Raw genomic sequence first — 24,000 nt, 5'->3', positions numbered from 1 at the left:
ATATATATATATATTTTCTTTTTCTCTTTTTTCAAAAGGTATGTTAATAAGAAAGTAATAATTAAAAGTTAGCATTTATTTCTAATGTTTTGGGTCATATAAATTGCATTACATATTGCAGTTCAGTATATTCATTGATTGTTTACTATGTAACACATACGTGATAATTTATAATGTAATATTTTTTACACACAACATTTGAGGATTTTTACACTCAAGATTATATTGTTATTGTTACATGAATTGATAAGAAAACAAAAAAAAAAAATAACGAAGTACCTACGAAATATTAATTTGTAGTTCTTTTTTTTTCTTTTTTTTTTTTTTTTTTTTCTTTTTTTGGAGTTCTCTGATAATTCCTACTATAAATTGTACATACTAATAATTATCTAAATTTATCTTTATATTATATGCATTTATTTATATCTATATATAAATTCGTTACCGCGCTAAAATGGTTTCAATCATTAATTATTTTATTTATGGTATGAAGCCTATAAACGATACATTCATAATAAAGTTCACATTCAATTTATACACATAACATCTGCAGTTTATTTTTGTTTTATAGAGCATGATATGAATGACTTCTTTACAGATATTAACAATCATATTGGACAAATTATAATTAGTTTGAAAATAAAGTAGGAATACAGGAACTGGTTAAAGTCATTTATGCCGATTAATTTGTGTCTTCATTTTATAAAATTTTGCTGTTATTAAATATATTTAATTTTTTTTTAAATTGTAATTTCTTAAAATAACGATTAAATGATTTGAGTTAATTTTAGCGGATCTTAAACATAATTTTATATATTTGTACATTATTTCTTTCTGCCAGTTATGTGATAATTATGTTAGAATTTCCTAATATTAAATATTTTAATTTATTATATATTCCTGGATGTAACATTAGCTTTTTTCTTTTTTTTTTTTTTTTTTTTTTTTTTTTTTTTAATTAAAATCATAAATAACGAAGAATATTTAAAATTTAAAAATAATTTTGCTATTGTTATTCAAAAACATGATTTTGTTTGATTGTTTTTCTTTTTTTTCCTTGTTTTTTTTTTTTTTTTTTTTTTTCTTTAATAATTATCAATCGATACTCTAAATATTGCAAAAATATTTTCTATATAAAATATACTTACAATTATATTAACAAATTTTTTTTCTTTTTTATTTTCTGATAAAGATACAACGTACTCATTCATGAAATTAAAAGAAACATATATGTATATTTCAATGATTACACCCACAAATTACAAGAAATAAATTCATTGTTTTTTTTTCCAATAACCGAATATTTTGTATATATACACATATTTATATAATAACATATACGAGTGTATTTATTACAAATCTAAGATTTTAATTAAGCATTATTTGTTTTCGTTTAATTTTTTTTATACCAATATGTTATAATTATTTTTAATATTATCATTTCATTGTTCACGACCATTTTATTTCTTTTCTTTTTTATTGTTGTTATTTTTTTCTTCTTTTTTTTGTTTTTTTTTTGTTTTTTTTTTGTTTTTTCCTTAACTTACGATGCAACACATTAGATTAGTGTTAATTGTAAAAGTTCCATTTTTTTTTTTTTGTGTAATGGCAGATTAAAATAAATAAGTATATTGCTTGCAACTACAAATTACAATTTACACTCAATATTTATACGAGCGAATGCATTAAGAATCTTATGTCGGAAGTTACAATGTTACGATTACGTCAGGTTTATTTGTCTTGCGATGTAGCTTATATAAAATAAATCTTTGATCTAACAATTACGCGCAAATACATGCTTTAGTGATTATATGTATGATAAATAGGACATTATTGTTAATGGTATATTCATTATCGAGCTTCTTTTACTCGGTTTTTTTTATTAGCCTATATCTGCTGAATTCATTACAGCTAATGCAAATTTATTTTGTGTAACTAGATAATTAATATTTCATAATCACGTGTATATTTAATCATTGTCCTTTTAAAACTGCTTTAAAACTGGAATATTAGTATGTAAAACAGATTATTTTGGGGGCTATTTTGAATTCAGTATATACATGCCACAAATATTTTTAAAAATCCTTTCGATATTCTTCCCCCACATACTTTCATACCTAAGGCTTCTGCATCTAATGTTTCCTGAAATCTATACTGCATCACTTCTTTTAAAATTTTACGATTGCAGGCATATGAGATGGAGGAGATACAGGAGCTGAAAATATCTGGGACGAAGGAATAAAAAAAAGATTCAGTATTTACTACTTGTATCACACTGCCCAGTGTTGTCTAACCTTTAATCAGTCAAGTTCTTGTGTCGCGTGCGACGTCGATGCTATATTTCGCTGTTCATCGTCTGAATCCTCTTCTTCTAAACCATTAAAAAATGATTGCAAAAGTGATCCAAATAATCCAGTATTACGAGGACGTGGTGGTGGAACATTGAAGAACAACTGGCCTATTTTATCTAAATATTGACGATAACAAGGATCTCTGTTCAAGGATATCTGATATTGATCGCAAAGAACTGTAAAAACTCCTAATTTACCGCTGGAAAGATAATATTAAAATTTTAATGTAAAAGGGGGATTTCAAAATTATTATTATTATTATTATTATTATTATTATTATTATTATTATTTAAATTTCTTTTATATACTTTTAACGTACTAACCTATCAATTGTTTTTAATAAGAAGAATAGAAAGTTCAATAAAGGAAGAAGATACGGTGGACCGCTATTTATTTTTGGATGTCGAGAAGTATAAGAATTAAATACTTCCTGTGCAGTTTTCTTATTTTGTAAACAAAGATATCTGTAAGATATAAAACAAATAAAATTAATATTTTGTAGTAATAATGTGTTATGAAAAAAAAAAAAAAAAAAAAAAAAAAAATCTTATATCAAAAACAACTTTGAATACATACTGCAAAACTGCTTGGGCTATAAAAAGGTCTATCTCATTTGAATATCCACGTTGTTCATGTAATTCTACTAACATTGCGGCACATCCAGAACCATCTTTACTATGTATGAAATGTTGTTTAGCCATTAAATAATTTTTCTCTAAAAATGTGAAATTTAAATGTGTTGTTTAATCGACATACGTTAATTGATGGATGAGACGATTCTATAATGTATTTTCTTTTACCTCTCCAAAATACTTGTGCCATTCTTTGATGTAATTCAGGATCTCCAGTTTTATGATTTGTACCTTTTGTACTCCATCGAAGAGCCGACTGTACAAATGATTCTCTTTCGGGAGAGAACGGGCTCATTAAACTAAACAGATGTGTTATCTTTTCGAAATATTCCGATGATGGTTGTAACTCTGATTGTATTAAAACGTTTACTAATAAAATTCCTAAGTCGGCTCCGCTAACATGCTGCAAAAATATAATTGTAATATATAATGGAAGTTCAAATGACACTTTCTGCAATAACTATTAACACAAACGACATTTATAAAATATTCAATAGCTCAAATGCTCAAATATATTTTTACTATGGAATGTTCCTAGAATTGATTTTTTCTCATTGATATTAAATAAGCAAAAGTCGTAGAAAACAATATATAAATGGAAGTAAAATTCTTTTGAAATTTTATATAAAATATCATAATGTTTATGTCAATACAGTTTAAATAAAGTCTATAATTAGAAATGTCGACCTTTTACAGGCATACGAAAAATCTAATACGTTCATTTTATCGAAGAAACATTTTTAATAATTCTTTTATTACGTTTAAAATATTTTCGATTTTTAATATACCTGTTCGTGCTGTAACAAAAGTAAAGATCCATTGTACAATAATTCCAATAATTCTGCATACTTCTTCTGTCCGAGATATCTAGACAAAAAGGTTAGGTGATCATGATGATTTTACGAAAATCATGGTAGAAATCGTGCAAACAAACGATCTAAAAGACTCACCTGAAATATAAAGTTCTGTACATTTGATGAGCTTCATAATAATTTTCTGAATTTATAGATGCTTCTAATTTTGCTAAAACTCGCTGAACACCGTGATTATACCGCGAGGCCATGTTTATGCTTGATAGGGATGTTTTTATTTACCAATTGGCAATCACGATATTATTTTTGCGATTGGTACCATTGCTATTCGATTAATAATGCGGTCAACGAATTTACAAGTATATCAAAATACAAATCTAGCATAACGTTATAAAATACAAATTATAATCTTAATCATTTTGACCATCGTCCGATAGATCGTATCATGTTATAAAATTAACCAATCAAATCGATCGTTTAACCATGATATTTGAATAAATATAAGTACCGATCATAATCTTTTATTAAATAAACGACAAATCATGATGCTCGTTAATGATGATAAATGATATGATAATAATTCGTTGATAAACATTAATTAACGATACGTAAAACTACTACGTTATATATATATATATATATATATTAACGTTTCTAACGTTACGGCGGATGGGTAAAAAAAAAAAAAAAAAAAAAAAAAAAGGAAAAAAAAAAGAAAAAAAAGGAGAGAAAAAAAACCAAAGTGGTGGGAAGGAGTTACGCGTTGCGCACTATTGCTAAAAGCGGTCCATACATAGCGCGTATGTATAAACTGTCATATATATATATATATATAGTATATGAGTAACAAAAGATAAAGTAATATTGATAAATGCGCAAAGCGTCGTCGCGTTTCCTATCCCGGTGAGCGGCGTCCGCGCTGGTCGACGCGCAACAATGAGTACGTTTTCTAGTAGCTAGGCCGAGAGTGGGCGAGAGAAAGAGATTGGTGGTAGGAGAGAGGTTGAGTGGGAAGAAGGGGGGGACGAAAAGTAAGTATGGAATGAGTGAAGGTGGTAACGTGGAGGGAGGAGAGGTAGTCGCGTGTAGGGAGCAATGCGGTGGAAGCGCCTCTCGCGGTAAACCGGCGAAACTATACTCGCGGAAATAATTATCGCGATTTATGTTATTTGCAAATACGAACGGGGATTAATTAATCGCGGTAACATGTCGAATAGGAACGATTAGGGGGCGAACGGGTGTTGTCGCCGTTGGCACCTATCTGTCGATAGTGCGAGTGAAAGGAGTTGGCTGCCCGGTGCGGGGTGAGTCCTGAGAAAACTTCGTTCATTCCCCTCCCGCTTTTCTTAAAGGGGGGCGGTGGCTCGTACAAATGTTTTTTTATCGTTTCGTTGCCTCCGCACCCTGCTTGGCACGCTGCTCTGGCGATAACAATGGCCGAATACGTAAGACCATTCAAGTTTTCGATAACGATCGCCACACTTGCCGATATATCGATGACTAGAATGTATATACTAACTACCTCGTACGACGGATAGTATAAGCGATTGTAGCAAGAATCTTGAAGAGCCCTGATGCGCCCTGTTGCACGTGCGGCTGGCTCACTTTGAAGAATGCGTGATCCCTCTTCACTATGAACCACCCACTATTTCCCCCCTTTTTTTTTTCTTTCTTTCTTTCTTTCCTTCTTTCCTTCCTTCTTTCTTTCCTTCCTTCTTTCTTTCTTTCTTTCTTTCTTTCTTTTTTTTTTTTTTTCTTTACTAGAACAATCCACTTTGTCTTTCCACGAATTTTACTGTCATAATGATTTGTAGGATTTTTATTCAGAGATATATATATAAATTTATCTGAAGCACTTTTGATATATTCTTTGCTTTTTGTTTTTCCTTATCTTTTTCTTTTCTCTCTTGCTCTCTTTTTCTTTTGTTTTTTTTTTTCATTTTTTGTGTTTTTTTCTCCCCTTTTTTTTTCCTTTTTTTTTTTGCTTTTGTCCTTTTTTCTGCCCTCATACAATTTTTCTTACTTTGATCATCTTATACAAAAGTATGCATGCAAGAATATTCAAGAATTGGATTAAACACATTAATCTTATAGTTTCTCTTAATTATATCATGACCTCTTATATTGAATTTATTTTGTATATAGAATGGACTTGGCAGAAACTATGAAAAATATTGTCGCCAAAGGTATGCAAACAGAGATGGGTCCACCGGGTGGAGGTTCTGGATACCCTGGTAACCCAAGCAGTGCAGGATATGTAACAGAGAAAACATATATGTTAATTCAAGCATATTTGCAAACTAAAAGTTGGAATCCTAGCATTGAATTGTTACAATGTATAGCCGAATATAAGGATGGATCTATAATACCAAGTGCTGCGTACTTACAGTAAGGATAAATATATATTTCTTTTTTTTCTTTCCTTTTGTTTTGTTTTGTTTGTTTTTTTTTTTTTGATACATCAATATAATTTTCTATATTTCTTGTTCGATCAACGTGAGACCATTGATCTTTAATATTATTTGTAATGTATATACAGAATGATGGCATCTAGAATGGCAGTGGATTCACAAGGAAGATTGGTTTTGAGAGAAAATGGGAAAATAATATTACCTTATGAACATTTTGCCAATGCTGTGATGATGAAACACATAACTGGGCCACAGGGTATACATTTGGGACTCGAGGGAACAGTTAGGGCCGTTATGGAATCTTATACAATTGGACGAGAATATTTTGGAATGGAGAAGGAATTTATCATTGAGGTTGTACAAAATTGTCCAAATCCAGCTTGTCGGTACAAGAATCAATTCGAGATGCAAAAGATGGGCCATATGGCACCTACGTATATTCAAGAAAATGAAGCTACAACATCCCTCTTACGTACAGGTTTTCCACATAATACAGATTTTCAACCAGTAAGGATATAATTTTCTCTATCTTATTTTAAGACCATGATCAGCAATTTGTAAATTGTCTAATATATATTTTATTATTTTTCATAATAGGCATTAAGCGGTGCTAATCCTAATACACACTTACCCATTGGGACCGGTGCAGACATGTCAGAAATGAGAGGTGGTGGGAACCAAATGAATATACAACGTCCACCGAGCCGTCCATCTTTAAATATTCCACATCGGCCTGTGTCTCAAGAAAAAAAAGTATCAACCAATAAACAGCATTATGAATCACTAATATCTAATATTCCTATATCAGATCACAAATTAACAGAATTTTTACGAACAAATCTGGATAATTTGGACAGCCTTAGTGGACTTGGGCTAGGTAATCTTCAAAGTTTAAGCAATGCAAATAAAGATCTGTTAGCTTTACATAATGGTGCTTGGTCGTTAGAAAATGAAAAGGGTTCACGTTCGGGTTCTTCTAACTTGGAAGGTAAATTGGAAATTATTAAAAACATATCGTTTTTATATTAGAGTAAGTGGATGTTTTACTTACTAACATTTATGATATTTGATTTAGTTGGACAAGAAAAGATAATTAGAGCTTATACAGAAGTTATAAAAAACACGGCCAGGATGAAGGCTTGTATACGTCCTGCAATGTGCAAACCATATGGAAAACAATCTGAAGCATTACAAAAAAGTAATAATCACACTCTTTTTTAATTCCATGTATATATATATATATTTTTTCTTTTTTTATATTTATTATTTGTGGCACATATTAGTTCAATATTATTATTATTATTATTAGATACGATTAAATATATTATAGTAGATTTTTGAAATCCTCTCTCCCCCCCCCCCCCCCCACGAAAAAAAAGTATTAACGGCCACTAATATCGATTAATTTATTTTATAACTTTTGCTTACATATTTTTTGTTCTTTCATTGTGTTGTTTATCGTTGCATTGATTAATTGGTATTATTAATCGGGCGCAGCTTTGGTCGATACGATACAGCTTGTACAATCTCTGAGAAGTATTATACCACCACCTATTATACCAATTGTGAGCTGGAAAAATGAAGATAAACATCGGTTAGATCATACCAGCACTCCTTATCTTCCGGCATTGTAAGTATGAATATAAAATATAATTAATACAAGATTAAATATATTTAAAGAACATTATGAATGTTATATATTTTGTTTTCTATAGAAAAGCTGGTGGATTAGAAGAATTATGCGAACAGCGCAAGCTAGACTAGATTAAACAGTTTTAGCTTAAATATTATAAGACCAATGTTTCGTCTTTGCGCTCTATGGTGTTCTAGTCAGAAAGTGTATAATGATAATGGGTTGTTTAATTTATTATAAACAACCCAAAAAGGATTGCTCAAAGTTGTTGGCATTTAGGACTTTCAAATACTAAGAGACAAAACGAGTCATGCGTGGACTGTGATAAACGTGGGTAGCAAAGAAATTTATATGTAGAAATGAGAAATCACTCACGGCGTTAAATTAGAAATTCAGGTTTAGCGTTATATTGTTATTATCATTTGATTTTACGTTTAAAAATTTTACCTATGGAGCTTATATAAAATCGAATCGGTTATGTTCACGTCTATTTATAGTTGATATTGTAGAATTATTTTAATAACTCGCCACTTGTGTTCCAATGATTACCTGATTAAAAATATATTACAGTTTTCTAAAAAAAAAAAATGTTCTACATATATGTATTATCATTATTATCTATACATTTATGGATTTATAATTATGTAATCGGTGCAAGGATATAGACATTAATTGATCTTTTTGTAAATTTAAGATTTTAGAATTCGTACGATCGGACAAAGATTACAAACACGATGATGCATTGGAAGCTTTAAAGCACAAAGAAGGAATTGTGATTCCATAAATACTCATTGTATTATTTACATTTTGTACGTTTGTTAAACTTAGTAAGAAAGAGAGAGAGAGAGAGAGAGAGAGAGAGAGAGAATGTGTGTGAGAGAGAGAGAGAGAGAGAGAGGGAGGAGAGAAAGAGAAAAGAATTTATTATTTATGTTATATAAAAATGAAAAAGAGAGATCTGATCGAGAGTTCAACGTTCATGATTATTAACTAAATACGCATCTTTGCTTTCTCTCGAAAGGTGCATTTGTTTTAATATTTATTTGTAGATTTATAAAGAAAAACATATATATTGTTGTTATTTCTAGTTTTATTAATTATAAATGTCTACAATCTATGTATAAGAGGAATTATAGGTAATAACGCGAGACATATATATATAAGTTCCATAGGTAAAAAAAAAAAAAAAAAAAAAAAAAAAAAAAAAAAAAAAAATAAAAAAAGAAAAAAAAAAGAAATAAAAAAAAAACGTGTGACATGTGCGTTGCACGCATTAGACTTGATTAAAAAAAAAAAAAAAAAAAAAAAAAAGAAAGAAAGAAAAGAAAAGAAAAAAGAACAAACGAAACCGATAAATATTTGTTGAATGATAAATTATTTCGTTATTATACGATAACATCGAAGGAAAATAAATTCTAGTTGTGTCTTTAAAATTGTGGTTGGCGTCGACGTTAAATCATCATTTTTTATCATGTATATGGAATATTGATTAGGAACTTTTTTACCTCTGTCGATCGATACCACAATGTAATTTATAAAAAAAAAAAAAAAAAAAAATTAGCTCCTTTCATCAAATAATATTTTTCATTAGATTTCGTTGTTGATAAAAAAAAAAAATAAAAAAAAAAATAAAAAAAAAATAAAAAAAAGAGAGAGAGAGAGAGAAAGAGAATGTGTGTGTGTGTGTGTATGTGAGAGAGAGAGAGAGAGAGAGAGAGAGAGAGAGAGAGTGGGAGTGAGGGAAAGTAATAGTTCGAAATTTCATCGTTATAAACGCATTTCTACGACGATGGTGAAATGTTTCCTTCTCTTTCTTATTAATATTTAATATTAAATATTATAAATGTGTATACACACGATTATATATATATATATATATATCTGTGACGACAAGTGGAGTGAGTGTGATGAAAGATTTGTTTAAGCGTGTGCGTGGTCGATGAGCGTTAATAACTTTGGCTATAAAATAGCAAAATTTTATATGGACGCGTATCTATATATTATAACTATCGAAATACTAATGTTTTTTTTTCTTTTTTTTTTTTTTTTTCCTCTAATTACGTTCACACGAATGTGTCTTCTGCATTTGCAGCTACTAATATCGTGCCGATCACGCTGTTTATTTACATTGTTTATACTTTCATCAATATCAAGCTGCGCTAGTTTAAAATACGAAATGCTGAACAAACAACGACGACGAATTGCGTAGCGTCGATCCCACTTATCATGTATTTCCGGATTAAAAATAGATGGACTCATTTCTCTCGTAGTAATTATTATAAAAGAAAAATGATGAAAAAATTGAATAAAAAAGAAAAAAAGAAGTATATATATATATATATATATGTATATATATATATATATATAATCAAAAAAAATAAAAAAATAAAAAAATTAATAAAGAAATAAAAAAATACAAAAAAGAAGAAAGAAAACGACAAAAAAAGAAAAAGAAGGAGAAGAAAAAAAAAAGGAACAAACACGCAAACTTCGTGACCGTTTGTCTTGCTGTCGAAGATTATCGACATAATTAAGCATATCCATGACTAAGTCTTCGCAACTATACCAAATTGAGAACAAAAAAAAAAGGAAGAAAGAAAAAGGGAAAAAAGAGGAAGGAAAGGAGCATCCGTAAGGTATATATATATATATATGTATATATATATATATATATCTGAGTAATCGTTCAATCGAAATCTAGAACATTGAAACGACCTATATAAATCTCAATGTGTATTAGGTTCCTCAGTGATATATATACATATATATATATATATATACCTATCCGAAAAAGCGTATTGTTCTTCTCTATCGCGTCGTTTTATCGATACCGTAATTCGCATACACGTTACAACGCACACTCTAACTTTGACAGTAAGATGATTGTAAATTGCGCACCGTTGTCAGTCGATCCGGTATTACCAAGCCCCGGAGGACACGATCAACGATATCGTGCACCAAACGCTATCTCGCCTGTGTCTGCACACTAAGCTCTCGTTGTCGCTTGCCAGTATTGCTCCTCTGTACTCTCGCATTATTCTATTCCATAACTACTGCGATTATTAAAGTTTTTACAAGTGTGACTCGCCTTTATAAAGTTATCCAGATCCATAGATTGATATTTCCTCTTTGTACGTTCCCGGTCATACTACGGTTAGGCCAATCCTCGTTTCATCTTGTGCCATCTCCTTAACGTAATCCTCGTATTCGTTGTACAACACCGTATCCTAAAAGTGTTCTTCTTCGATCAGTCGGTTTCTAACGACTATTCGTTATCAACAATTCGCAGGATTTGTTTTTGTTTTGTTTTGTTTTGTTTTGTTTTTTTACTAACTGGTACTGCCTCCAGGACGAAGATGACGTCGTCGAGAAAGTAATAAGCCTGACCCAGGTCGCCCTCACATAGATAAGGTAGCTTGCTCCATGCTAAACATCTTAGACCCAACGGTGCGAAGACTCTGTCGACTAGGCCAGCAATCTGACCTTCCAGTCCGTTTCCTTTAACTGGCAGATACTCCGACGGTTTGTGATCACCTCTCTCACCTACTTCGACGTATGGACTGAAGGGTAATACCAGGGCTACCACCAGTCGACCTCCTGCCGTCAAGGACCTTCTGAATTGTCTTAACAAACTGTTTGGACGATCGCAACGATCAAGCAAATTCAAGCAAAGTATCACGTCGAAAGGACCAGCTTCCTCGTGCCATTTATCGACGTCCAATACTCTGCAGAAAATATTTTCTTTATCTTTGAAATCTCATATGAGAATGATTTTCGTGTCTGAAGTTGGGGAGGAAGAGGAGGAGGAGGAGGAAGAGGAGGGGGAGGGGGAGGGTGGAGGAAGAAAATATCACCAATAGGATTTGGTCGCGACTGAAAATCGTTTTGGGAAAGGGCGTACGAATGTCTATAAAATGTTATACGAGTACATCGCACCCTTCGCTCGCTCACTTAAAATTCGAGTAACCATCGGGAACTGTTACGTCCTCAGACGCGAGGATATAAAAGTATCGTAAACTTCTACTTCAATCAATTCGATGTAATAAACTCTGTTTTCTATACTCTCTCTGTAGATATCTTCAATCTACATAGAAAAATAATGATATGTATCTATCGTACGGAAAAAAAAGGAAAACAACAGAAAAAAAAAAAAAAAACAAACAAACAAAAAAAGTAAAAAAGAAAGTTAATCAATCATCTTTCTACATACGTGAATTTTCGTTTGGACAATGCCCATCTCATAGGCGGCGAAATATCTGTAGCGTATACTCTATCGAATAGATGAGCCACGTGTGCGGTGGTAGCACCATCGCCAGCTCCCAAATCAACCAGTGAATTCCAAGGACCTTTGAATCCACTAGCTTCCATCAATTTTTCGAATTGCTCGCTGGAGAAGACATGCATTGAACCTCGACCTAATAATCTGTAATATAAAACAAATAAAAACTTAGCATATCTCTTTTCTCTCTCTCTCTCTCTCTCTCTCTCTCTCTCTCTCTCTCTCTCTCTTCTCCCTCGTTTCTTACACATTCCATACATATATAAATATATGTATGGAATCAATGATGATATTAAGCATTTTCAAGATCCACAGATATATTTTGAAATATCCTAAGAATGTTTTTGATAGATACTCGTGCGAACTAAGTTCACGAAGGAAATCGATCAATGCCTGTTACGAGGAACGCAGAATTTTGATCATCGTACGTTTGGTTACCCTTAACGTTATAAATAAGGCAATGGTGGTCCAGGATTCTTCTCTCTTTCACCGATACTTCTTTTCGATTTGCTCTTCTTTCAGCCCCCATCTTCCATTCTCCCCGCGCGCTCGACTGGACCGGTGGCATCGATTAACGAGCACCTCCTGGCCCCCATTGAATAATAAATAAAAATAAGACAAAAAAAAAAAGAAAAAGAGACAGAGAGAGAGAGAGAGAGAGAGAGAAAAAAGAAGAGTCCTGGCTGAGGAAAGCACTCGGGGACCCTACTTGCCGCATTGTTCGTAGCATCCTCGAACCTTCTCTATCTTTCTCCCTTACCTCATGGTTCTTCTCTCTCTCTCTCTCTCTCTCTCTCTCTCTCTCTCTCTGTCTCTCTCTCTCTCTTTCTTCTCTTCCGTCCTTTACATTCTTCGTTTTGCTCGTAACGTCGTGCCAGCAACGCCTTATAACCACCACCGACGACGAGGAAGACAACGCGAAAGAGATGAGGAGGGAGCGTATCGAAAGGAAGAAATAGATGCGAGAACTCTTACGCGTAAATTGTGATTCGTTTTTAAGATCCAATCCATTGGAATATTTGAACGAAGGATTTGTATATTTCCGAAAGACAATGAAAATGAAAAAGAAAAAGAAAAGAAAATATATCCAAGAAACATATGACGCTGGATTATAAATCAGATCACGTTGAAATCTTTAACGACGTTGTTCCATCGTAAAAATCATTTTCTATACATATCAAAAATCATATTCTTTATATTAAAAAAAAAAAAAAAAAAAAAAAAATTATTCCTCTAATTCCTTCGAGTATTACATTGAACATTCTAAATATGTTTAGATTTTCTATATATACAAACATACACAGACACACATATATGTATATGTATATATATATATATATATATATATGTATTTTTTTTTTAATTATTTTTTTATTTAGTCAACATCAGATAATTCGAGGAAGAACATACACGGATACGCGCATATATACACACGGATGCACACAAAAACAGTTCCTTTTATTTACCCTCAGGAACGTGTTCTCGTCGGACCACTTTAGTCCACCTTGCTCGTTCTCTTTGGCCTGTCCGAGAAAAGACGAAGAGAAAAGTAACGGGCGGCCGACCAAAGAAGCGCCCTTAATTTCGGTCCTGGCGTCGTGCGGTCTAGAGAGAACTCAACCATCCTCCCCCTCCCCCTTCCCCCTTCCTTCTCCCCCTGAACATCCTTGGATTTATAGCCGACCGTTCGGATCTTTTCGGATTCAAAGAGAATTTGATTAACGTTATGTTGGTTGCTCATATATATACACATATATATATACATATATATATATATATATATATATATATATATATATAAATATATATTATATATATTATATATATTAAGCGATTTCGAAAGAAAATTATTTCATTATTTCATTTTCCTCCATTAGAGATTTTCTATTATGAAAAAAAAAAAAAAGAAAAAAAAAAAAAAAAAAAAAGAAAAAAAAAAAAAAAAAAAAAAAGAAAGAAAAAAAAGTAAAAAGGAAAAAAAAAAAAATAAAAAAAGAAGAAAAAAACGAGGGTTAAAGGGTTGGAAATGTTAATGTTATATTCGCCATTATCTCAAAAGTTCATAAAAATCATTGAAATACTATCAAATGGATAGAAGAACGTTGAAGCATTTCGATCATGATCCTCGTGAAAAATCATCGTATACTTGCGTAAGATCGATCTCAATGGAATATATGATCGAAGATGTATCGATAAGAATGTTAGTCGTTGTCGAATCATTTACATCAGAGTCCACCTACGATCGGTCGAAGAAGAGAGAGAGAGAGAGAGAGAGAGAGAGAGAAAGAGAGGGAGGAAGGGAGGGAAAGTTTCGGTTTCAATGTGTCTTCTTGCCTTTTATCGGGGGTCTCTACGCTGGCCGCTCGTAAAATACCCTCGAGGGGGTAAGCGAGCGAACGCGTAGTGTTAAAGAGGCGCTCGGAGGATCGTTTACCTAATAATAGCAATAATATGTAAATGCGATGCGTATCGAAACCGCCATCTAAAGAATCCACTCTGCTCCAGGTCTATTGTTTGCAAATCCTTCGTTCGTTCGTTCGGCTTCGATCCGTGCTGCTGTTCTCTCTCTCTCTCTCTCTCTCTCTCTCATTCTCTCTTCTTCTTCTTGTTCTTGTTTTTCTCTCATGTTCTCTCTCTCTCTCTCTCTCTCTCTTTCTTTCTCCGTCTTCTTCTTCATCTCTGCTCTTTCGGATTTCTCCCCTTGTTCCCTTCTTCCTATGGTCCCAACAGCCCTTCTCCCTTCGAATCGAACGTATTCGTCGAAAGACGCGCGGAAACGTACCTACATACATGAGAGCTCCACGTGCGCCGATAACTTATAGCGATACAGAGAAGAACGTAAGGATGTTAGCGTGAGAGAGAGAGAGAGAGAGAGAGAGAGAGAGAGAGAGAGAGAGAGAGAGAGAGAGAGAGAGAGAGAGAGAGAAAGAGGTAAACGCAAAAAGTATCGCTTGTGAGTTAGGATTAATGACGCTTTGATATTTCTTCTTCGTCGTACTTTTATGTATGTACCTATTTATTAAATGTTTATTCAATCTTATTTTTCTTTCTTATCCTTTTTCTTCTTTCTTTTCTTTTTTCTTTTTTTTTTTTTAGTATATCTGAAACCATTACAACAATTTCAATTGGAATTATATATATATATATATATATATATATATATATATATATATATATATATATCTAAGAATCTGATTAACGACACTTCGTGAAGGATGAAAGAGAACATATTTTTAAGATAATATTGAAAATTACGAATTTTCAAAGACATAATGATAAGATAGATAGATAGATAGATAGATAGATAGATAGATAGATAAATAGAGAGAGAGAGAGAGAGAGAGAGAGAGAGAGAGAGAGAACATTATTGTTTCGATTCCTTTGGTAAATAAAAGACGGCGTGTCGTGCGTTCGAGTCAAAGGTCAAGATGGTGAACGATAAAGCAAGTTGGACAAGTTCTACGGTAAAGGCTATCAACTGACTGGTAAACGGAATTTTGTGGAATCCAACGGAAGTAAGTAAGTAAGTAAGTAAGTAAGTAAGTAAGTAAGTAAGTGAGTAAGAAAGAAGAAAAAGAAAGAAAGAAAGAAAGAGAAAAAGAGAGAAAGTAAGAAAGTAAGAAAGAAAAGGAAGGAAGGAAGGAAGGAAGGAAGGAAGGAAGGAAGGAAGGAAGGAAGGAAGGAAGGAAGGAAATGTTGAAAAAAAAAAGAGAAAAATAAAAAAAAAAAAAGAAAAGAAAGAGAGGTATACTACCCTTCACCGTCCAAGTAGCAGAAACGACGGAGAGTCGACGGCTGGCTCGTCGAGTCTCTCACCCCTTCGTGCTATTACACGATCGACGTTGCTCTCCTCGCTTCGCACGCGCAACAACGAGAGATATGTGCTTGTTCGTTCGACGAATGGAAGGGAAGAAGGAAGAAAGGAGTCAGCGTGAGCGTAAGCGTGAGAGAGAGAGAGAGAGAGAGAGAGAGAGAGAGATACAAAGACAGAGGGAGAAAAGGAGGGAGAAGAGGGAGAAGAAGAAGGGAAATCGGTCGTCCTCGGTCGTTTTCGCGAGAGTTCGCGAGTCTTCTGAAGGAGTAAGAGGAGGGAGAAAAAGAGGGAGAGAACGACGACGGTGTCTCGTTAGTCCTCTCTTCGATCCTTCTATCTTTCTCTCTCTTTCTCTCTCTCTCTCTCTCTCTCTCTCTCTCTCTCACTCTTTCTCTCTTTCGACGTAGTTATAACCTCCTCCTCACCTTTACTTGTCGGAGGGGGTGTGAGAAGGAGAAAGAGGAGAGGAGAGGAGTATAAGAGGAAAGGCACGTCACCCTGTGCTAGGGATGCTGCGCTGGTAGGCGTGGACCATGGACCACCCCGGTACGCGAGATTTGGAGGGGAGGCCACGCCATCGACGGAGATCGGAGTAGGAGGATGACCCTCCGAGTCGAGCTGGACGGAGGAGAAAGAAAGAGAGAGAGAGAGAGAGAGAAAGAGAGGGACGAGGAGAGAAAGGGAGACGAGCGAGAGACGGTAGGGGGAGGGGGAGCCCGGACTCGCTCACGGACAATAATTATTATTATACCCGGCAGAGTTTTGCAAATGCTCTTCTTCGACGATGGAGGAGGAGGAGGAGGAGGAAGGAAAGGAGAGGGCTTAAGGGGTGAGGGGAAGGGAGAGGGAGAGGAGGAGGAGGATTGAGTGAGGGTGGGAGGGAGGGAGGAATGGTCGAGGGGTGGGTGTGCTCGCCCGTTATTTCGCTCGGCTTTGCGAGAATAGCCGACCAGTAAGCAAGAGAAAGAGGGAGAGAGAAAGAGAGAGAGAAAGAGGGGAGGATTCTTAAACGGGATCGTTATGCGAGTCTTTCGGGAACACACGCATACGTGCACACTTTTCTTCTTCTTCTTCTCCTTCGTTTTCTTTTCTATCCTCTTTCCTTTTTCTTCTCTTCTTTTCTCTCCTCTCCTCTCTTCGTTCACAGCCATCCCCGTCGTTTCCAACCCTCTCTTACAGTATACTGGCCATGCTCACACATCGCTTTCGTTTTGTCCTTGTGGAAAGCAACCCCTCTCTCTCTCTCTCTCTCTACTCGATTCACCGACCTACTCGTTTCTTTTCTTCTACGTCTTTTAATTTCTCGGCTCGACTTGCGAGAAACTACTAGTACTATTACTAGTACTACGTTACTATTACTATTACTATTACTATTACTATTACTTAGTTATTTTTTTTCTATCTCTCTCTCTCTCTCTCTCTCTCTTTCTATCTCACTTGTTCCTTTCGAGATCCTCCGCAGTATTCCAAAGCCGATCCCAACGACGCTGCATCGGATTTTACGATCGTCGATCGATCGATAAAAGGAGCGCGAGGTAAATGGAATTAAGTAGGATCGTAAAATTCTTCGTCGTGTCGAGCTCGCTTCTTCGTGCGGGATTCGAGCCGTGTATTCTAATCTCTCTAGCAGCTCTTCATACTTACTTTTTTTTTTTATTTCTCGTTTTTCTTTTTTTTTTTTTTTTATTTTGTAAAAAAGAAAGAGACATTTTCATTCTTTTTTCTTTTTTTTTCGTTTTTTTTTTATTTTTTCCCCCATATCTTTTAATTACATAGATGTATGAGCGTGTTCGTGTCTGTATGTATCTGTGTATATATATATAAATAATATATATATATATATAAAAATTCATTGTCAATTTTTCTTTGCAATTTTTGCTCTCTCCATAATTTTGTTTTCTTTCTTTTCTTTCCTTTTTCTTCTTTCTCTTTCCTTTTTTTCTCTCATTTTTTTTTTTTTTTTTTTTTTTTTTTTTTTTTTATTATAGTTGTTGCCATCATAAAAAAAATAGTACCTTCACATCGCCCAAATCCCAATGGTACGTTTGTAAGAACGTTTCTGAATTTTAGACCACTTTAAACACTGTGATTCGAGCGCGACGCTCGGGAAACCCACCGTCGAGAGTCGTAAAGGAACGTAAAGGAAGAAACTATGGGCGTCGTGTGGTGGTCGGTCCTCGTCGTTCAACAAGATCCAACCATCTCGGAATAAAACGTGGCCTTTTTACTTTTAGAAGAGACACTTCAGAGAAAACGCAATGACGTCTGCGAGTCTTTATTAAGCGACAAAAAACTTAGTTGACTTTTCCTTCACTCTCTCTCTCTCTCTCTCTCTCTCTCTCTCTCTCTCTCTCTCTCTCTCTAACTCACATAATTTTATTCTACCACAAGCGAGAATAATTTCGAGGATTATAAAAGTTTTCGAATTATCGTCAATGATAAACTTTCTTCTTCTTTTCTTTCTTTCTTTCTTCCTTTGTTTTTTTCTTTCCTTTTTTCTTTTTTATTTATTTATTTTTTTTTTTCCCGATAACATTACCGACGTACCTGGCAAAGAATTTAACCTAATCATATTTCTCTTTTATTTTTCATCTACGCGAACACCTCTGTCCTCTTTACTCTTCTTTCTTTCAATTTTTCATTTTTCTTTTCCTTTTAATCGACGATATTCGAAAAAAAAAAAAAAAAAATTCAATAAAAAATTGGATATCAATGAAAGAAAGATGGTAGCCGACGCGAGCAACCATGGAATCGTTGGAGTCAAGAGGGGTATTTGTTAAGGTGGACGCGTCTATAGACGAACGGGGAAAGAGGGAGAAGGATAGAAGTCGTGTCCAGTTTTTATGTGAACGCTAAAGGACTCTTCGATCGCGTTTGCGAGGATCACGTCGATGTATTTCTACCTTTGATACGTTCAGGGTTGCGTCTGGATGATCGATCGATATACATATATATATATATATATATGTTTTGTAAAAATGAAAATACTAAATGATCCTTAATTCAGCCCTTTTAGAAACTAGAAAGGAGAGCTCGAAACGAACGTCTAATTAACGTACAACACAAAGGGAGGGTGTCTTTGACATCCGGTGACATTTCACTTTGTCAAAGTAAAGGGACGTTTTCAGTTAAAAATATAATATACACTTTGCGTGTTAGTCGTAATAGGGTAATAACGAAAAATACTACCCTTCATAATCAACAACGTAATATTTCATATGTCTCATCGAAAAAAAAAAAAAAAAAAAAAAAAAAAAAAAGAGAAAGAAAAGAAAAAAAAGAAAAGAAAAAAAAGAAAAAATCTTTTAAAATTAATGACGCAATCGCAATAATTTCTACCAAAAAGAAAGGAAAAAAGAAAAAAGCAACAACAACAATAATAACATCAACAAGACGAGTCTCAATTATCTTCATCAATAATTATCTATTTGTTAATTAATTCAATTTTTTATCTATCTTAAACGAGAATGATGTATAAGTACGGTCAAATAGAAATAATTCGATGAAATTGTAAACGCCCCCTTTTTCCTTCAAGTTAAAATACTGTCAGACGAGTTTGGCCACTCCCTGGGCGTTGCACGATTCTAAAAGGGTTAATGAGCAATTAGCACGGCGCAAACTCCTTTATCCTTATCTCTCTCTTTCTCTCTCTCTCTCTCTCTCTCTCTCTCTCTCTCTCTCTCTCTCTCTCCCTCTCTCTCTCCCTTTTGAGGAAACGCCACCCACTGGCTTTTAATTAATGATTGGGGCGTCGATGCTCCAACCACAAGAGAAGGAACTTTCTAAAGGGAGATAAAGACAGAGAAGAATTTTCTTCTCTTTCTCGTGTCTGAGAGGGTTAGAACTGGTATGAGACAGACAGAAAGAGACAGAAAGAGAGAGGAAGAGAGAGAGAGAGAAAGAGAGGTGAGGCGGTGCCGATACGTTTTCCTTCGAGGGTGCGAGGAGCCGCGCCTGCGCTTCTCGATTAATTACGGAGAGGGTTGCCAATCGGAAGAAAACACCAACGGCCGACCCTCGCCGCGCAAACGCGCTAATGATAATTACTGACCAACGAACTAACGGCTGTCTCGACGGACCAATCGGAGGATGCTGTGAGGGATAGTGAAAGAGAGAGAAAGAAAGACAGATAGAGACAGACAGACAGACAGACAAACAAACAGACAGACAGACAAACAGATAGACAGACAGACAAAGAGAAAGAGAGAGAGAGATCGAAGAAACCTTTCGAATGACAAGGACGACAATATTCTTCATTTATATTTTCTCATTTGGATTACAAATTTCAAATAAATATATTTCTAAGTGAAAATATATTTCTATTAAATATTAAATATTAATATATTAATTTTTCGTTATTGATCATTATTCGTGGATATTTAATTATATTCCTGTTTATTCGACGTAATAAAATTATATACAAGTGATCGTAGGCTGTAAAAAGTTGTGGTAATTATTGAAGAAGGGGAGGGGGACCAGGGAGTCCATCGATTTCTTTCTTTCCCCCCTCCCCTTTTCTAAATTTATTTTATTATTTATATTTATTTATTAATACTTTTTGTTTGTTTCTTTCCACTTATTGATTTCATCTCAGGTTCCCATATTCTGTCACAGTGGGGGACAGATGGTCTATCATCATAGTGTCTAAATCATCGACTTATTCGACGATAAGTTGTAAGAGCTCTAACCCTCGGTCAGGCTCGTCAGAGATAATCGGCGTAATCTTTTCCCGCCAACATTTGTTCCCGACGTTGCTTCCGGAAAATGAGCTATTCGTGTTTAACGAAAAAAGGTATAGCCCGATTCCCACGCGATACAAAATTACACGTGGCTCTCCTGTTCGCTCATTAAAATCGTATTTACCTCTTTCCGTATAGCCCGAGACAACGACAACGGCAACGACAACGATAACGACGACGACGACGACGACGACGACGACGAGGACGACGAGGACGAGGACGACGAGGACGACGACGTTATGTCCATATCCGGATTGTCATGACGATGAGACACGTTCAATGAACTGCACCTACAGTAAAAGAAACGTTCCTAAGATGCTGCGCGTTAGGAGGTTCGGCAACGATTCGTCATAATAATCATGAGAAAATCGAGAAATAGAAATGATGATCTATCTAATGTTTTGCGATCATTGATTCTGCGCAAAAAAGAGGGTGGATGGGGGGGGGAGGGAATAGGGGACGCGTCATTCGTCAACTTGAAAAAGAGAAAAGAAAACACTTTGGTCGGTGAAGTTCAGAAGGAGGAGGAAATGGAGAAAGAGGAAGAAGAAGAAGAAGAGGAAGAAGAAGAAGAAGAAGAAGAAGAAGAAGAAGATGAAGAAGAAGAAGAAGAGGAAGAAGAAGGGAAAGAGGTGGAAGAGAAAGAGGAGGAGTAGGAGGAGTAGGAGGAGGAGGAGGAGGAGGAGAAGAAAAGCGAAAGAGTTAAGAAAAAAGTTTAAAGCTGGATTCCACAGGAATAGGGCAAATAAGGGCTCGAATCAAGGCCCTCGAAAGGATGGGATCGCATTCGTATGCAGTATGCATTCGGCGGAGATATTAAGGACAAAGCTAAGATTCCTGTCACCCTTCGCTTCGGAGTTTAAAAAGGGAGCTTCAGCGGTGAAGAGACAGGGAGGTAACAGGTGGCGTGCGGGACTAAACGGACTCTCCTCTCTTCATCCGAGTGCCTTCAAGCCACTTCGGCATCCTCTCTTCTGTCTCTTTCTCCTCTTCTTTCTCTTCCACCTTCTCCTCCTTCTCTTCCTCCATCTCCACCTCCGCCTCTTTTATCTCATCCTCCCTGCAACGCCGGAGATCGAGACAAAAACTGGCCATCGAGCCATCCCGTCTGCTCTTGCGAACCTCTGCAGAATCTCCATCTTTCTCTTTCCCTATCTCTTTCTCTTTCTCTTTTTCTCTTCGTTGATTTGACTTCAACGGGAACGTGTCACTTTTACGTCTCTTTTCAAATTTTTCAATTCTTCATTTATACTACACGACGATACTAGACGACATGCATATAACCATTTATTATTAAAACGTGATACTACCTTTTTATTTCTATTATATCGTCGTTTGATTTTTATTCTATACGAAAAATAGAAAAAGTCTAAAGAAAAAAAAAAAAAAAAAAGAAAAAAAAAAAAGAAAAAAAAGAGAAAAAAGAAAAAGGAAAAGAAGAAGAAATTAAAACAGAAGAGAGAGAGAGAGAGAAAGCGTAATAAAAAAAAGAAGTTGATTCACTTCGATCGATCCTTAGAAAAGACTCGAGAAATTACAAAAGCAAAGGACGACTCGACGATTATTGCAGTAGTAGACAGACAGCTAGTAATTACTGAGGTTTCTCTGAACCAAACGATACCTTTAACAACCAAATTTGCATCGAGATACCGATCAGACGGAGAGTGTAAAATAAGGATTCCTCGAAGGAAGAGACTCCTACCGGAGGGAGGAGTTTTAGATTTCCGCTGGGCAATTAGCTGTAATAACGACGTTGGCCTACGGTTTGGAGGATGATGGTATTGCCGTTTCGATCGATGTTAATTGACATTGGAGTACCTGCAGAAATCACAGAGAATGGAAGAAACCAAAAGCAATCTCATCTGCCTTTTGAAGCGTCGAAAATTACGAAGTGAAATTTTCGTGGATTTGGAAAGGATGTATAAGGTAGGAAGGTAGGTAGGTAGGTAGGTAGGTAGCTAGGTAGCTAGGTAGATATGTATATACATATGTATTCGACCAATCGATCTTCTCTCTCTCTCTCTCTCTCTCTCTCTCTTTCTATCTATCTATCTATCTATCTATCTATCTATCTCTCTGTTTCTCTCTTTTCATCATTCTATGTTAATTCGTCCTACTCGTTTTACTTTTTTTTTTCTTTTTTCCAAGAGAGAAAGAAGAAGAAGAAGAAGAAGAAGAAGAAGAAGAAGCAGCACTTTGATGGAGGACATCTCGCCGCTAATTATGATTAATTTGCGAGAGCCCGCGGTCTTCGTAGCCAGGAGTCACGTGAGAAAGAGAGAGAGAGAATGAAGCTGAGAAGAGAAGCTGCAGGATCAACCACGGAGAGAACGTAATTAATACTCTCAGCAGGAGCGCGTAGTAACGTCATGCGAACGTCATCCAGGTGACTCAGTCGTCGTAGATTTTCACCGTGAATTATCTTTCTTAGTTCTGACTGTTACTTTTAACTTTTGTCACGGAAAAGTATCCTATCTCTTCCTCTCTCTCTCTCTCTCTCTCTCTCTCTCTCTCTCTCTCTCTCTCTCTCTCTCTCTCTCAAGAGATCTTGTCTTTTCTTCATCTTTCTTTTCTTTTTTATTCTCTTTTTTTTCTTTATCTTTCCTTTTTTTTTTATTTTTTCTTTTTATTTTTTTTTTTTCTGGAAGAAGATAAGAATTAGACATAAGTAAGTATTCGAATTAGTAAGATCAAGATTTAGAAAGGATTTAGACGTTCCTTCGATCCAAACGATTAACGAAGGAACGAACGATCCCGTACCCGCCTAGTAGCCAGAACCACCATAGCCACGGTGGATTTTAATAAACGGACGAGGCGGCTGCGGAGGTGTTTCGCATGGTAGCTGGCAGGACGACGCGCCTCGAGAAGAGGTTAATCACCCGCGTTGGATTTTAATAAACGGTTCGAGGGCAAACAAAGCTGGCCATCAATAACCGTGGCTCTTTCTCTCCCCTGTTTTCTCTCTCTCTCTCTCTCTTTCTCTCTTTGCCTCCTCTTGGCGGACCACCTCGCCAGGTGAGATGGAAAGAGAGAAGAAAGAGAGAGAAAGAGAAAAAGAGAGAGAGAGAGAGAGAGAAAGAGAGAATGAGATAGAGAAGGTTCTCCACTACGGTCGGTGAGGCGAGGGGGGAAAGGGAACGGGCATGGCAGGGCCTTTGCCACCAGCTTGTCGAGACTATACGGACAGTGAGATAGGCGGAGATCGTATCTCCGTGGTTATTAATTAACTGGAGAGAAGGGAAGGCCCCCTTTCATCACCTCGCAAACGATCCTACCTTTGGTAGGTCTTGCTTTTGCACTAGCCTAAGGATATATATCGAAATAACATG

General features: G+C 35.2%; 3 protein-coding genes across 8 annotated transcripts in view; 1 reads left to right on the top strand and 2 right to left on the bottom strand.

Moving 5' to 3' along the window:
• Window positions 1-1,425: 1,425 nt before the first annotated feature.
• On the bottom strand, window positions 1,426-4,324 carry LOC124948299 (Golgi to ER traffic protein 4 homolog). 2 transcript variants are annotated; one of them, XM_047491727.1, is made up of 7 exons: window positions 3,934-4,324; window positions 3,772-3,850; window positions 3,152-3,386; window positions 2,928-3,066; window positions 2,675-2,815; window positions 2,295-2,550; window positions 1,426-2,225 (listed from the first exon to the last, which is right to left on the bottom strand). In XM_047491727.1, the coding sequence occupies exons 1-6, from the start codon at window positions 4,044-4,046 to the stop codon at window positions 2,301-2,303; spliced, it is 957 nt and encodes a 318-aa protein (XP_047347683.1). In that variant the 5' UTR covers window positions 4,047-4,324; the 3' UTR covers window positions 1,426-2,225; window positions 2,295-2,300. The 2 variants fall into 2 exon arrangements, with proteins under 2 accessions (XP_047347683.1, XP_047347682.1); XM_047491726.1 differs by having other exon boundaries at window positions 1,426-2,550.
• Window positions 4,325-4,793: 469 nt separating this feature from the next.
• LOC124948297 lies at window positions 4,794-10,922 on the top strand. The gene is made up of 7 exons (XM_047491719.1): window positions 4,794-5,099; window positions 5,941-6,183; window positions 6,335-6,713; window positions 6,804-7,194; window positions 7,282-7,404; window positions 7,704-7,836; window positions 7,922-10,922. Exons 2-7 carry the CDS (start codon window positions 5,942-5,944, stop codon window positions 7,968-7,970), a joined length of 1,317 nt encoding a protein of 438 aa, XP_047347675.1. The 5' UTR covers window positions 4,794-5,099; window position 5,941; the 3' UTR covers window positions 7,971-10,922.
• The window catches only part of LOC124948298 (protein-L-histidine N-pros-methyltransferase), a 33,831-nt gene continuing 15,366 nt past the window's right edge, over window positions 5,536-24,000 (bottom strand). The window contains exons 3-8 of one of the 5 annotated variants that reach the window (XM_047491725.1): window positions 12,050-12,262; window positions 11,174-11,564; window positions 10,928-11,066; window positions 7,635-7,776; window positions 6,838-6,939; window positions 5,536-6,026 (exon numbers count right to left, since the gene is read on the bottom strand). In XM_047491725.1, the coding sequence (XP_047347681.1) occupies window positions 10,983-11,066; window positions 11,174-11,564; window positions 12,050-12,262 (688 nt within the window). In that variant the 3' untranslated portion in view covers window positions 5,536-6,026; window positions 6,838-6,939; window positions 7,635-7,776; window positions 10,928-10,982. Of the gene's footprint in view, window positions 6,027-6,196; window positions 7,387-7,634; window positions 7,777-10,927; window positions 11,067-11,173; window positions 11,565-12,049; window positions 12,263-24,000 lie in introns of those variants that run through there. The other 4 variants (XM_047491722.1, XM_047491721.1, XM_047491720.1 and 1 more) reach the window with 4 other exon arrangements.

This window comes from Vespa velutina, chromosome 4 (assembly GCF_912470025.1).
Source record: "Vespa velutina chromosome 4, iVesVel2.1, whole genome shotgun sequence".
Lineage (NCBI taxonomy): Eukaryota > Metazoa > Arthropoda > Insecta > Hymenoptera > Vespidae > Vespa > Vespa velutina.
The sequence above is the reverse complement of the archived record's forward strand: the minus strand, read 5'-3'. Positions and strand labels throughout refer to the sequence as shown.